The sequence below is a fragment of the Anarhichas minor genome, unplaced genomic scaffold (assembly GCF_050575085.1).
Source record: "Anarhichas minor isolate MPS153535 unplaced genomic scaffold, ASM5057508v1 ptg000105l, whole genome shotgun sequence".
NCBI classification, from domain to species: domain Eukaryota; kingdom Metazoa; phylum Chordata; class Actinopteri; order Perciformes; family Anarhichadidae; genus Anarhichas; species Anarhichas minor.
Window position 1 is genome coordinate 117,228 of NW_027466551.1, and position 16,031 is coordinate 133,258.

The window sequence follows — 16,031 nt, forward strand, 5'->3', positions numbered from 1 at the left end:
TAACTAAACTAGTCTCTTGTCTAAATGTTTATAGTTTAAGTTAAAGTGATTAACTAAACTAGTCTCCTGTCTACATGTTTATAGTTTAAAGTGATTAACTAAACTAGTCTCCTGCTACATGTTTATAGTTTAAAGTGATTAACTAAACTAGTCTCCTGTTTACATGTTTATAGTTTAAAGTGATTAACTAAACTAGTCTCCTGTTTACATGTTTATAGTTTAAAGTGATTAACTAAACTAGTCTCCTGTCTACATGTTTATAGTTTAAAGTGATTAACTAAACTAGTCTCCTGTCTACAGGTTTATAGTTTAAGTTAAAGTGATTAACTAAACTAGACTCCTGTCTACATGTTTATAGTTTAAAGTGATTAACTAAACTAGTCTCCTGTTTACATGTTTATAGTTTAAAGTGATTAACTAAACTAGTCTCCTATCTACAGGTTGATTAACTAAACTAGTCTCCTGCCTACAGGTTTATAGTTTAAAGTGATTAACTAAACTAGACTCCTGTCTACATGTTTATAGTTTAAAGTGATTAACTAAACTAGTCTCCTGTTTACATGTTTATAGTTTAAAGTGATTAACTAAACTAGTCTCCTATCTACAGGTTGATTAACTAAACTAGTCTCCTGCCTACAGGTTTATAGTTTAAAGTGATTAACTAAACTAGTCTCCTGTTTACATGTTTATAGTTTAAGTTAAAGTGATTAACTAAACTAGTCTCCTGTCTACATGTTTATAGTTTAAAGTGATTAACTAAACTAGTCTCCTGTTTACAGGTTTATAGTTTAAAGTGATTAACTAAACTAGTCTCCTATCTACAGGTTGATTAACTAAACTAGTCTCCTGTCTACAGGTTTATAGTTTAAAGTGATTAACTAAACTAGTCTCCTATCTACAGGTTGATTAACTAAACTAGTCTCCTGTCTACAGGTTTATAGTTTAAAGTGATTAACTAAACTAGTCTCCTGTTTACAGGTTTATAGTTTAAAGTGATTATCTAAACTAGTCTCCTGTCTACATGTTTATAGTTTAAAGTGTTTAACTAAACTAGTCTCCTGTCTACATGTTTATAGTTTAAAGTGATTAACTAAACTAGTCTCCTGTTTACAGGTTTATAGTTTAAAGTGTTTAACTAAACTAGTCTCCTGTCTACATGTTTATAGTTTCAAGTGATTAACTAAACTAGTCCCCTGTATACATGTTTATAGTTTAAAGTGATTAACTAAACTAGTCTCCTGTTTACAGGTTTATAGTTTAAAGTGATTAACTAAACTAGTCTCCTGTCTACAGGTTTCTAGTTTAAAGTGATTAACTAAACTAGTCTCCTGTCTACATGTTTATAGTTTAAAGTGATTAACTAAACTAGTCTCCTGTTTACAGGTTTATAGTTTAAAGTGATTAACTAAACTAGTCTCTTGTCTAAATGTTTATAGTTTAAGTTAAATTGATTAACTAAACTAGTCTCCTGTCTACAGGTTTATAGTTTAAAGTGATTCACTAAACTAGTCTCCTGTCTACATGTTTATAGTTTAAATTGATTAACTAAACTAGTCTTCTGTCTACATGTTTATAGTTTAAAGTGACTAACTAAACTAGTCTTATTATTCCAGTGTCAAATGATGTATTTTACTGATAAATATTAGATGTATTTCCTGAGTCTTCTGCGGGACTAATTAAGGATTATCTTATCTTATCTGCTCATTAATTTATTCAGCATAATGAGTACTTTTACTTTTAGTATATTTTGATGCTAACACCTGTACTTTAAGGTAACTTCAAGTAAAATCTTAAATACAGACATTTACTGTAACAGAGTATTTACTTAATAAACGTTATGAGCACTTCTTCCTCCAATGAAAACATCCACAGACCGCTAACTCAGAATATGACGCCTGAGTTTTATTTATATAAAAACAGTAATAATAGTGCAATAAATACTTGTATTATTATTATTCCAGTGTCAAATAATAATATATATTCTAGTGCAATAAATACTTTTATTATTAGTATTACAGTGTTAAATTATGTATTTTACTGAGTCTTATCATTCAGTTGTATTCTGTTATTTAAAAACATTGTTTTCTATTTCCTACATTAACCTCCTCATGACGTCAGAAAGGTGTCCAACTGGTCCTTTAGGGTTTAAAAGTGTCCTTCTTCTCCCCCCCCCCCCCTCCCTTCCCCTCCTCCTCCTCCTCCTCTTTGTGTCTTCTCTGCCCATCAAATGGGATCAACCTGTTGTTCAACTGGTCCAGGATCAGTCCAGCTTGTGCAGAGTCAGGAGCGCGCTTTGCTGAACTGGTCCAGGATCAGTCCTGAGTCTCTCCGGGTACTCTGGTTGTTCCTCCGATCTCGGAGTTTTTTCCTCGGTCTCAGAAGCTCCGACCAGCTGCAAGTGTTCTCACGTCTCCACAAACAACCGGTCTGGATCATCACACATCACTAAAACACGATGGACCGTTAGTGTAACCTGCTGGTTTAACCGTTAAATCTCAACGGGCCTGTTGATCTTTTCCCGCTGGAGTAACTCAAGAAACTCAACGGTGAACTTTTCACCGTGTTAACAGACTCTTATTTCCTCGCGTCAGCGGTTCTGAGTGTTTTTATAATTAGTATAGTTGTTCCTGTGGTACCCCTTCTCTATAATGGACTCTGTTCGTGGAGGAGGACTCGAGGACTAACGTTAAGGACTCGAGGAGGACTAAATAAAGACTTCACACCTCAGGAATTCGTCCAGAAACAGACGCGTCAGTGAACGCAGCACGTAGCTAGTTAGCTTAGTTTAATAAACTGTTTTTTAACCCAATAAAAGACGGAATAATCCCGTAGATTAACGTGAACGGTGCATGTGATGCGTGAAGCTCTCACACAACGTTAGCTGGATCTTTATTAACGGTTTCACGCTCCGCTCGGTTGTGTTTATATACAAACTGTAAGTTAGCATCAACTCATGTTAGCTCGTGTTAGCTCATGTTAGCTCATGCTAGCTGTAGGCTAACCTCCAGACATGCCGCTACACGGAGACGACCTGGGAGCTAACGATGAACTGATCAACTTTAAAGATGAAGGGGAACAAGAGGAGAAGAGGAACGTGTCCTCTGGTCGAGACCTGGACGATGTGAAGAACTCTCTTGTCAACGAGTCCGAGTCAGACTCAGAGGAGGAGGTAAGAGACCTGGGACCAGTTACAGACCTGGGACCAGTTAAGAGACCTGGAACCAGTTAAGAGACCTGGGACTAGTTAGTGGAGCTGGTTTATGTAGACACGATACTGGTTCACCATCAGTGTGTGCGTGTTGTTGTTATTGTGGTTGTTGGTGTGTTATTGTTGTGTTATTATTGTTGTTGTGTTATTGTTGTTGTTATTGTTGTTGTGTGTACAGACAGACAGACGATCCAGGATCAACACAGATCTGGAGAACAGGATCAGACACAATCATCTGTTTCAGGAAGGTAAACAACACATTAATATCTTGTTTACATTTAAAATACAAATGAATAAACATAAACAGTGTGAGCTCAGCCCAGGAGGGTGCTGGGACTCTCTAAAGAGGCAGAGCCTAATGAGCCGCTAAGGCTAGTTAGCATGTAGCACACAACCTGTTAAACTAACCTGATGAGAGAAGTGATCTTTGATCTTGTTCCTCAGCCCTGAGGAGGCAGCAGGATGGAGGTCTCTTCCAGCCCCCCCCCTATGTGGGGTACCCCTTCTTCATGATCTCAGACCTGAACCTTTGTAGTCCATACCTCAACAACGGGGCGCTGCCACCAAGCGCCAGGACGGTAAGTTCAACCTGACATTTAAACATCTTCTGTAGTGACCCGATGGGTCTCGTAAAGGTGATGTCATCATGACCAGGTGGTCTGATGAAGACCTGGTCCTTTGTTGTGAGACCTGCTGGACCTGAAACCAGGATTCACTTCATGAAAGTCCATCATGTTGATGTTCTGAAGATGTTTCTTTAACCTCTTCAGGGTCATGAATGTGATGTTTGTATCGTCTACTTTAGCTTTAGAAGCTGAAGAAGTTCATGATGTCATTTAAATTAACTCGTTCACAGGTTGTGTTTCTTCACATTGGGACTGTGTGTGTGTGTGTGTGTGTGTGTGTGTGTGTGTGTGTGTGTGTGTGTGTGTGTGTGTGTGTGTGTGTGTGTGTGTGTGTGTGTGTGTGTGTGTGTGTGTGTGTGTGTGTGTTATGATAAGATGTGTGATGGTATGAGGTGAGACAGGCCTGAACACAGTCTACTGGTGAAGTAGGAATGATCTCTCATCATGGCCGCTGCTTTACCTGCGTTAGGTGCGTTAGCTGCGTCAGGTGCGTTAGCTGCAGGATTGACGGGTGTTTCCATATTTCCTGCTCCCTGAAGCTGAATGGATCAGAGAGTCGACTGGTTTCATACAGAAACACTTATGTACTAATCTTTGGCACAATGTTATTACCAGTGGTGTATATTAACGAAGTAGAAATACTTCGTTACTGTACTTAAGTCGTTTTTTTGGATATCTGTACTTTACTTTACTATTTATATTTCTGTTGACTTTTACTTTTACTTCACTACATTTTGCAAAGAAAACTGATAATTTTACTCCGATACATTTCCCCTGAAACCTTCGTTACTCGCTACAAAATCAAATCTATCTTTAGAAAATGAATCATGAGACCAATGTCGGGGACTGTGGTGGAACACAGACTGCAAGCAAGCAGGTTTGGTGAATCAGTGGTCCTAGCTTACAAGTTACATCATTGGTTAATCACGTTAATGCGCAATTGCAAACAAGTGCTCTCAAAGCCGAGGTGTTTTGATTCCCAGTGATGCCCAGGATGCTATATGCTATAGCTAGCAAGCGATCCTACATGAGCAGAATTCCACTCTACGATGACTGATTTCATGACGGAAGCAGAAATGGAAGCACCTGCTACTCCCGAAACAAACTACGGTGGTGACGAAGACCAACACCCGTGGATCGCTAGCGAGTTAGTGAGCTGAGGAAGTGTTGACAGTTGTGAGATTGTGTTGATTTGAGTCATCTTAGCTATAATCATTGCAGCACTAGTTGGCTAATGTTAGCTAACTTAACGTTAGCTAGCCACCACACCATAGGATTGACAGGAGCCGCGAGAGCGCAGCATTAGGGTTAGCATTAGGGTTAGCATTAGGGAAATCCTTCCCAGCTGTGCGCAAGCTGTGTGTGAAGCTGAACACACCTCTACCTGCCTCAGCGGCCTGTGAAAGGCTATTTAACATCGCAGGACTAGTCTTCAGCCCAAGAAGAGCGAGATGGAATTCTCACAATTTTGAAAACCAACTTCTTTTGAAGATGAACAGGACATTTTTCAGGTTCAAGTAATGATTGGGTTGTTACTTTCGGTGCTGCTTTAGTATTGATCATGTTTGATATTTGAGTCATTTTGTGGATGATCAGATGGAGTTATGATGGTAGCAGTCGCCCAATTGCAGATTCAGCTTGAGCAAAACCTTTGCCTATTGTGTTCAAATCAGGCCCATAGGAGTTTACAAGGCAGGTGTCCTTTCTCACAACACTGACCTGATGCATCAAGTGGATATTTTTTGCTGAACACAATATGATGCATTTGGCCCTCTACATCCTCTAGTCGGAATGAGCATACTTATAAACGTTACAACTCCTTCATAGTGTCATATTGCTTTTCGGAGAATTATGATGATAAGTTCATAGTAGATGCAAAAGTATATTTATGTACAATATATTATGTTGAACATTGTTGCTCCTGGATGGATCACAGCCAACACAATTATGTTCAACACAGCTCCATGTCCTTGTTCATGGTGCCACAGCACTTAAAAGAATAAACTTCATAATTCTCATAATTCTGACCCTTTGCTTTTTTATTAACAGCATTTATTTGTACTTTTACTTTCAATACTTAAGTACATTTAATATCAGAAAATTACTTTTGATACTTAAGTACAATAAATATCAGATACTTTAAGACTTTTACTCAAGTAGTATTCTAATAGGTGACTTTTACTTTTACTGGAGTCATTTTCCAGTAAGGTATCTTTACTTTTACTCAAGTATGGCTTTTAGGTACTTTATACACCACTGTATATTACAGAGACCTCAGGATGTGTGTTTCTGTGTGTGTGTGTGATGTCGTCTTTATGTGCAGTCGAACACCAGTACCAGTACTCTACTGGTACAGCTGATTCAACATTAGACTTGTAGACCTCTAATATAATATAATAAGTCATTTGTAAAGCCAGTGAAACAGGGATTTCTTTTCCTTCTCTGGTTTTTTTTGAAAGTCTGTCTCTGTGGATTAATCCAGACACGCGTGTCGGCTAAACACAGAACTCACACACACACACCCCTGCATTCCTCAACACCCCCCCTGTTAGTGGGCCATTGTTGTCATTAGCAGAGTGTGAATGGTCCTAATGCATGGCTCCATGGGGGGGGGGGGGGGTCATCCCATTATACCCAACACACTGCCTGTGGCTACACACAGACACATACACACGCACACACTTGTAGCTCAGACTGCATGTTGTGTCGAGACAACACAGGTCTCTCTGCTCCTCCCTCACATTTCTATTCACACAATGGGACCTTGTGTCCTAGTTAGTCTCCTTAGAGCCTGAGGTGTGTTCATGGGGTGGGGGAGGAAGAAGATGACAAGCGCCTGCCAGCCTGAAGGCAAGTCAAGGTAAACAAGTTCTCGTTAGCAGGACGCTAGCTGAACCATAATACAGACTATTTACTGTCCTCATGTAGTCAGACAGGAAGCAGGAGGCCTGTAGACAACCTGTTAGCTCACATGTAGCCTTACAGTCACCTAGCTAACCCTGTTAGCTCACATGTAGCCTTACAGTCACCTAGCTAGCCCTGTTAGCTCACATGTAGCCTTACAGTCACCTAGCTAGCCCTGTTAGCTCACATGTAGCCTTACAGTCACCTAGCTAGCCCTGTTAGCTCACATGTAGCCTCGCAGTAACCTAGCTAGCCCTGTTAGCTCACATGTAGCCACGCAGTCACCTAGCTAGCCCTGTTAGCTCACATGTAGCCTCGCAGTCACCTAGCTAACCCTGTTAGCTCACATGTAGCCACGCAGTCACCTAGCTAGCCCTGTTAGCTCACATGTAGCCTTGCAGTCACCTAGCTAGCCCTGTTAGCTCACATGTAGCCTCGCAGTCACCTAGCTAGCCCTGTTAGCTCACATGTAGCCTAGCAGTCACCTAGGTAGCCATGTTAGCTCACATGTAGCCACACAGTACAGTACATTACAGTCATTTAGCAGACGCTTTTATCCAGAGCGACTTATTCACATTTCTACACTGTGGGCTCAGCTACGGGAGCAATTTTGGGGTTAAGTGTCTTGCTCAAGGACACATCAACATGCGACTAGCGGAGCCGGGGATCGAACCGCCGATTTTCTGATTGAAGGACGGCCCTGCTCTCCACTTAGCCACAGTCACCTAGCTAGCCCTTTTACTCCAATGATATTAAAACAAGCTCACTACAGTTTATAACATATTTTGCCAGCATCCATGAAATCCAACTGATCCCCCGACAGTCGCATGATGTCGTTGAGGCCAATAATCAAACGCCTTGACCTCAAACGATAACCCATCTTTCAGAAATTGGGCCAGGTTCTGAAATAGTTTTGACTCTTTTGGGTTTAAAATGTGGTGTAATGATGTCAACCGATTCAGTAAAAATACATCTTTTACTTTCTACGTGTTTTAAAATGATGTCACAAAGGTTAACGAAGAAAAAGAGCCAGAAGTTTGCCTTTTCAAATCGGTCATGCAGACACACACACACACCTACACACACCTGTGACACCATGTCACACCTGAGCAGCAGTGAATGGACTGAGGAGAGATTAACTCTCTGGGTTGAGTCTGTGTTATTTTCACTCTGTTTAAAAAGGTTCATGTTGACAGAGGTGTGTGTGTCTTGTTTATTTAAAGTGGGTCTCCTTTCAGCAGGCCGAACAATCCCAGAATTCCTCTGTTTACTTGACATTGTCTCTTAAAATACCACGAGGACCTAAAACATGACCTCATAAACACACATTAAACAGCCTCACTGTTCAGTTTTCACCTCATTCTACAGGTGAGAACCGAGAAATGTGTTTTACATGAAGTCTGTGGACGTCTTGTACAGACTTAAAGAGTTACTTGTTCTCGTTAAGAAATAAATGTATATCAAGCTCCCGTCGTGGCGCCGCTCTACTCGTCGCGGCGCCGCTCTATCTGCAGTGCTTCGTAAACAGCAGTAACCCTAATAACTTTCCCCTCAAGTCACACAGTGAGTTTATGCTTCACTCTGTAATAGACTGTGCAGTGTGTGTATTTTGATTTATTTGGTGTTTCCAACAGCTGGATCCAGTTAGCTCTCTCAGCCAGAGCGTCCTCAGAGTGGGGGTTAGGGGGGAGGCGTGTGTGCGCGTGTGTGTGTGTGTGTGTGTGTGTGTGTGTGTGTGTGTGTGTGTGTGTGTGTGTGTGTGTGTGTGTGTGTGTGTGTGTGTGTGTGTGTGTGTGTGTGTGTGTGTGTCCCTGTGGTCTTAAACAGCAGCACGGTGAGGTAAACGTGTTTGTATTGTAGAAGATGGAGTTGAGAGTAATTCTTAGTCGTTTATTTTCCTGGTTGAGCTCACTGATTGTTTCTTAAAGAACTTGTGGAGCTCCATGTTTCTATGAGTTGGTTATTCTTCAGTAGGACCGAGTCCTTCTGCTCCGTTGGTCACGTCTACTTCTTATTGGTCGCTGGTGTGACTTTAATAAAAAGTCTTCGTAGTGTTGGACTAGTTCTGCGAGGTAACATCAGAATGTGTGCGTGAGAATGTGGTGAACGTGAGCAGAAAGAATGTAAACATGTTTGAGATGATCTGTTGACCTGTGTTATCTCAGCTGTCATCAAAGGTGCTGATGTGACGATTCTACATCCTGCTCATGTTTCACCTTCCTCAGTTTGTCCGCAAATCACAACCTGAACTCTATTAGACTGCTGCATTTCTACAATATTATACTTATTAAATATTATACTTTATTAATTATTATACTTTATTATAATATTATACATTATTAAATATGATATGTAGTATAATATTATACTTATTATAATATTATACTTTATTAATGATTATATGTATTATAATATTATATTTATTATAATATTATACTTTAATTGATAGTATACTTTAGACTGCTGCATTTCTACTGTACAATATTGTACTTATTTAATAGTATACTTTATTTAATATTGTACTTTATTATAATATACATTATTAAATATTATATTATTAACTATGATACTTCAGTGTTTAATTTTGTTTAATTTTATTTTATATATAGCTTCAGATCACAACAGAAGTCATTTAAGGTTCCTTTCCTATAGAACAGGTATACACCGTGTTCTTTAATTAAACAAACTAAACAGTCTTATGTTATTTATCTTATTTACAGACGGCATGTCATTTCTGTCTCTACATGGTCGCACGTTTACAATTCTCTTCTGCTCTCTGTATCGCACATGGCGGAGTTCTGCCCCGATGTGCACACACACACACAGACACGTGCACACACACACACACACGTGCACACACACAAAGGTGAGCACACTCCGACCAGCGGACAGAGAGCGCGCATCGGAAAATATGTCGCGTCAACCAGCTGGAAAGCAGACAACAATATCATTTTTAAACGTGCTGTAAAGAGACCATCCTGCAGCTGCATGCGGATCTCGATAAACGGGCCAGACAGTTCTGACTTCCCACATTAAGAGGCTCTGGAGATGTTCTTCCAGAAGCCCAGAAAGATGCACTGCAGTGACAAAAGCTGCACACTTTGTGGATAATTGTCATAAAAAGAAATGTTCCGATGTTTAGTTCAATGTACAGTTCAAATAATTGTTCAGTGGTTATATTGACTGCTGTCATTAAAAGAAACACATGAACACCATGATTCCTTTACGTGTTTGTGTCGGTGTCCGTCCCCGTCCCTCAAAAAAAGCTGTAAACCTAGGAGAAACACTGTACTTTATTATAATATTATACATTATTAAATATTATATTAATTAAAGATCATGGCTTTATTCAACTTTATGTTCCTCTCTGTTCACAGTATTTACCGTTTCAGTGGCCTCTGCTGGACGTCCCAGGAAGAGCTTCTATCAGAGAGACTCCAACACACCTGGTGAGAGACACACACACACACCTGGTGAGAGATACACACACACACACACACACACACCTGGTGAGAGACACACACACACACCTGGTGAGAGATACACACACACACACACACACACCTGGTGAGAGACACACACACACACCTGGTGAGAGATACACACACACACACACACACACCTGGTGAGAGACACACACACACCTGGTGAGAGAGACACACACACACCTGGTGAGAGAGAGACACACACACCTGGTGAGAGAGAGACACACACACCTGGTGAGAGATACACACACACCTGGTGAGAGAGACACACACACACCTGGTGAGAGAGAGACACACACACCTGGTGAGAGATACACACACACAGACCTGGTGAGAGACACACACACACACACCTGGTGAGAGACACACACACACACACCTGGTGAGAGATACACACACACACACACACACACACACACACACCTGGTGAGACACACACACACACCTGGTGAGAGAGACACACACACACCTGGTGAGAGAGAGACACACACACCTGGTGAGAGACACACACACACCTGGTGAGAGAGACACACACACACCTGGTGAGAGATACACACACACACACACATCTGGTGAGAGATACACACACACACACACATCTGGTGAGAGATACACACACACACACACACACACCTGGTGAGAGATACACACACACACACACACACACCTGGTGAGAGATACACACACACACACACACACACACCTGGTGAGAGATACACACACACACACCTGGTGAGCGATACACACACACACACACACCTGGTGAGAGATACACACACACACACCTGGTGAGAGATACACACACACACACACCTGGTGAGAGATACACACACACACACACACACCTGGTGAGAGATACACACACACACACCTGGTGAGAGACACACACACACACACACCTGGTGAGAGACACACACACATACACCTGGTGAGAGACACACACACATACACCTGGTGAGAGACACACACACACACACACCTGGTGAGAGACACACACACACATACACCTGGTGAGAGACACACACACACATACACCTGGTGAGAGACACACACACACATACACCTGGTGAGAGACACACACACATACACCTGGTGAGAGAGACACACACACACACACACACACACACACACCTGGTGAGAGATACACACACACACCTGGTGAGAGACACACACCTGGTGAGAGATACACACACACACACCTGGTGAGAGACACACACACATACACCTGGTGAGAGACACATACACTTGGTGAGAGATACACACACACACACACACACCTGGTGAGAGACACACACACATACACCTGGTGAGAGACACACACACCTGGTGAGAGATACACACACACACACACACACCTGGTGAAAGATACACACACACACACCTGGTGAGAGACACACACACACACACCTGGTGAGAGACACACAAACACCTGGTGAGAGACACACACACATACACCTGGTGAGAGACACACACACATACACCTGGTGAGAGACACACACACACATACACCTGGTGAGAGACACACACACATACACCTGGTGAGAGAGACACACACACACACACACACACACACACACACACCTGGTGAGAGATACACACACATACACCTGGTGAGAGACACATACACTTGGTGAGAGATACACACACATACACCTGGTGAGAGAGACACACACACACACACACCTGGTGAGAGATACACACACACACCTGGTGAGAGACACACACACCTGGTGAGAGACACACACACATACACCTGGTGAGAGACACATACACTTGGTGAGAGATACACACACACACACCTGGTGAGAGACACACACACATACACCTGGTGAGAGACACATACACCTGGTGAGAGACACATACACTTGGTGAGAGATACACACACACCTGGTGAGAGACACACACACACACCTGGTGAGAGACACACACACACCTGGTGAGAGACACATACACCTGGTGAGAGACACATACACCTGGTGAGAGACACATACACCTGGTGAGAGACACATACACCTGGTGAGAGACACATACACCTGGTGAGAGACACATACACTTGGTGAGAGATACACACACACCTGGTGAGAGATACACACACGCCTGGTGAGAGACACACACACACACCTGGTGAGAGACACACACACACCTGGTGAGAGACACACAGACACACTTGGTGAGAGAGAGACACACACACACCTGGTGAGAGACACACACACACCTGGTGAGAGAGAGACACACACACACCTGGTGAGAGAGAGACACACACACCTTGTGAGAGAGACACACACACACACTTGGTGAGAGACACACACACACAGGACCAGAGACGGAGCCCTGATCCTGTTCTCTGATGAGGACCGGCTCCTTCACCTCTGGTCCTGGTCTCTGATGAGGACCGGCATGTTGTGAACCAGATCATTACTTCTGATCTGACAGATAAACGTCTCGTGACTCCTGACAGGAAGAAATGAAGAATGAAGTGAATGTTATCAGTTTAACTTCTGGACTTCCTCCAATATTTTTACTTCCTTAACAAATTAATTTGTAAAAACTAAAATGAGAATATACTGATACACTGTTACATATAACTATTGTTGAAGAAATCATTCAAGTCCAGTTCATAAGTTGCTGTGGTGTTGTGAGTTTATTAGAGCATGCCGGCAAACTGGTGACCTCACAGACACAGAGCAGATCTGTGCCGGTGGGTTGACCCCGAACAAATGAAGAAAGAAGCATTTTATACAGGGAGCCAGAGCAGTGGTTAGACTGTATGTAAATACTAGAAGACAGAGGTAAGGGGGGACTATGACAAAGGGCAGGAAGGGGGGCATTCGCATTCAGACACAGGGTCGACACAGCAGGGGCCTGAAGTAGCACCGAGGCGTCATTTGGATAGGAAGTCTGGCCCCAATGTGTATTCTTCACTACACACAGAATATTCTGATACACTGTTACACATAACTATAGACAGAATATACTGTGTTTATGTAGTTATTTAAAGAGGAGGTGGGTTCTGTGGTTTCATTGGTCTGCTCTCTGACTTCCTGTCTGTTAATAAAGTGACTCACACGTATTCAAAGTTAAAGGAGAACGCTGACACCTGGTGGACAGATGATGACGTGTCTCTGTGTTTATGTCTCCAGTCTAACAACGTACAGGTGGTGCAGCATCCTCACATGACTCACCTCCACCCTCTGCTGTCCTACAGCCCCGAGGCCTTCTCCCCCCAGAGGGCCTCACCTGGCTTCTCTCCTGATGCAGGTGAGTCTCTCATTCATTGTGACAAACACGACCAGATCCACCTGGAATATCACTGACATTCTGTGTGAATCTCACCTGAGCAGGTATGTCGAGGACCCCCTGCTACCCGGTGTCTCCTGGAGGCATGGCTCAGATCCCTCACCCTCTAGGATGGCTGTGAGTAAAGTCTTCATCACAGTGTGGACCGACATGTCTGTAGGTGTTTGACAGTCTGTCTGTGTGTCCATGTAGACAGGGACAGACCATGTACCCTCTGGGAGGAGGCTTCTCCCCTGCTGCTCTGGCTATGAACGCCTCCATGTCCAGGTAACCCACCAGAACCCTTAAGCTTTTGTTTTTGAGAGGAATAGGAAACGTTGACGTTTGACCTGTGTTTGGTGTGCAGCCTGGTGTCTGGTAACTTCTCTCCACATCTGGTGCCAACCCCCCAGACATCCGTGAAGCAGGAGCCTGGAGGCAGCAGCCAGCCGGGGTACCAACACCTGGTTCTGTTACTCAGCTCATCAATACAATGATATTATTATTATTATTATATAATATATTGTGTTATCATGCTAACCTGTTCCTGTAGAAGGTCCACGTCAGATGTCCAGCAGGACCAAGAAGAGGAGAAGAAGCCGCACATCAAGAAGCCGCTGAACGCCTTCATGCTCTACATGAGAGAGGAGAGACCTAAAGTAGTGTCTCAGTGCAAAGTGAAGGAGAGCGCCACCATCAACCAGATACTGGGACAGAGGGTGTGTGTGTGTGTGTGTGTGTGTGTGTGTGTGTGTGTGTGTGTGTGTGTGTGTGTGTGTGTGTGTGTGTGTGTGTGTGTGTGTGTGTGTGTGTGTGTGTGTGTGTGTGTGTGTGTGTGTGTGTGTGTGTGTGTGTGTGTGTGTGTCTGATCATGTGTGTGTTTGTTTGTTAGTTAGTAACTGACTGAGATGTTTCTTGTCCACAGTGGCATTCTCTGTCCAAAGATGAACAAGCCAAATATTACGAACTGGCTCGTAAAGAGAGACTCCTTCACTCCAAACTTTACCCCGGCTGGTCAGCCAGAGATAACTATGTGAGTATATGTTTACAGCACTGTTGCATGTTTACAGCACTGTTGCATGTTTACAGCACTGTTGCATGTTTACAGCACTGCTGCATGTTTACAGCACTGCTGCATGTTTACAGCACTGCTGCATGTTTACAGCACTGTTGCATGTTTACAGCACTGTTGCATGTTTACAGCACTGTTGCATGTTTACAGCACTGCTGCATGTTTACAGCACTGTTGCATGTTTACAGCACTGTTGCATGTTTACAGCACTGCTGCATGTTTACAGCACTGCTGCATGTTTACAGCACTGCTGCATGTTTACAGCACTGCTGCATGTTTACAGCACTGCTGCATGTTTACAGCACTGCTGCATGTTTACAGCACTGTTGCATGTTTACAGCACTGTTGCATGTTTACAGCATCACACCGTCACATGTTGTTTTGTGTGCAGGGTAAAAAGAAGAAGAGGAAGAGGGCGAAGAGTGAGACTCAGTTTGAAGGTAAGAGGATGCTTTAATATAGTAAACATAAATACATGTAGTACTCCAAAGAGAGTACCTGTCTCGTAGGTAGTAACTGTTTTCATGAATAAGACTTCCTCATGATGACTTCATGTGTTCCTCCTCAGATGAAGAAGGCTACCCCCCTCAGCTGAAGAGACCTTGTGTGCCCCCTGAGGAGACGCCTCACACACACACTCTGCTCACACAGACTGCACACACACACCCCCGCTCCCACCTGACACAGCCGCACACCGTCTCCCACCTGACACACACACACCTGTCCCAGGCAAGCCCCGCCTCCTCGCTGGACTCCCCGGCGACACCGACCACCTCTCTGGCATCGCCCGCTGCTCCGGCGCCGACACACACCGAGCACACGCACTCGTATGGCGGACAGGTGTCACCGTACGGCGAGCAGCTGCAGCCGCTGTCCCTCACCACCAAACCTCACCGGACCCCCCACCCTCTGAGCCGCAGCACCGTCACACCAGGACCCTCCACACCCACCTCCTCCTGCGACACCCCCATCTCCTCACCTCACATGGCTCCTTCCAGGTGTTCACCCCCTCCTCCGCCCTTCCTCGTCCCGCCTCCTACCTCCGCTCACCAATCAGCCGCGAGCTCTCACGGTGCCTTAACTCATTCACAGCTGTTCTCACGCAGGAGAACCAATCAGCTGTGAGCAGCTGATTTCACTCTGTGAACCTTCAAATAATTAAAAACAACTTTTTTAATGCTGTAAATAAGCTTTCTTTTTTAAACTTTTTTATAGATGTATAACATTTTATATTAGTATGAAAAGGACAAATAATTGGTCAATATTTGACTGCGTCTAACTTCATGAAACTGTATTTTTTTGCAAACTGTCACTTTTTCTAATGACTTTCTATGAATGAACTTGTAACGGGACGTTTGGCACCGGGATTTGTTTCAAAAAGCTTTTTTTCACCTGGTTGTAATGAGTGTAAATCTATTTTCTGGTTCCTCTTCTGTGTTAATAAATATTCACTGAGTTCA

The 16,031-nt window shown here is 43.2% G+C and overlaps 1 protein-coding gene across 2 annotated transcripts; it reads left to right on the forward strand.

The window, feature by feature from the left end:
• The first annotated feature begins 2,276 nt into the window (after positions 1-2,276).
• On the forward strand, positions 2,277-16,031 carry LOC142939698 (transcription factor 7-like 1-B). Of its 2 annotated transcripts, XM_076082826.1 has the most exons (12): positions 2,278-3,169; positions 3,387-3,456; positions 3,653-3,786; positions 10,116-10,187; positions 13,364-13,481; positions 13,565-13,637; positions 13,713-13,787; positions 13,867-13,953; positions 14,053-14,218; positions 14,425-14,532; positions 14,963-15,011; positions 15,140-16,031. In XM_076082826.1, exons 1-12 carry the CDS (start codon positions 3,011-3,013, stop codon positions 15,694-15,696), a joined length of 1,668 nt encoding a protein of 555 aa, XP_075938941.1. In that variant the 5' UTR covers positions 2,278-3,010; the 3' UTR covers positions 15,697-16,031. The 2 variants fall into 2 exon arrangements, with proteins under 2 accessions (XP_075938942.1, XP_075938941.1); XM_076082827.1 differs by lacking the exon at positions 10,116-10,187 and having other exon boundaries at positions 2,277-3,169.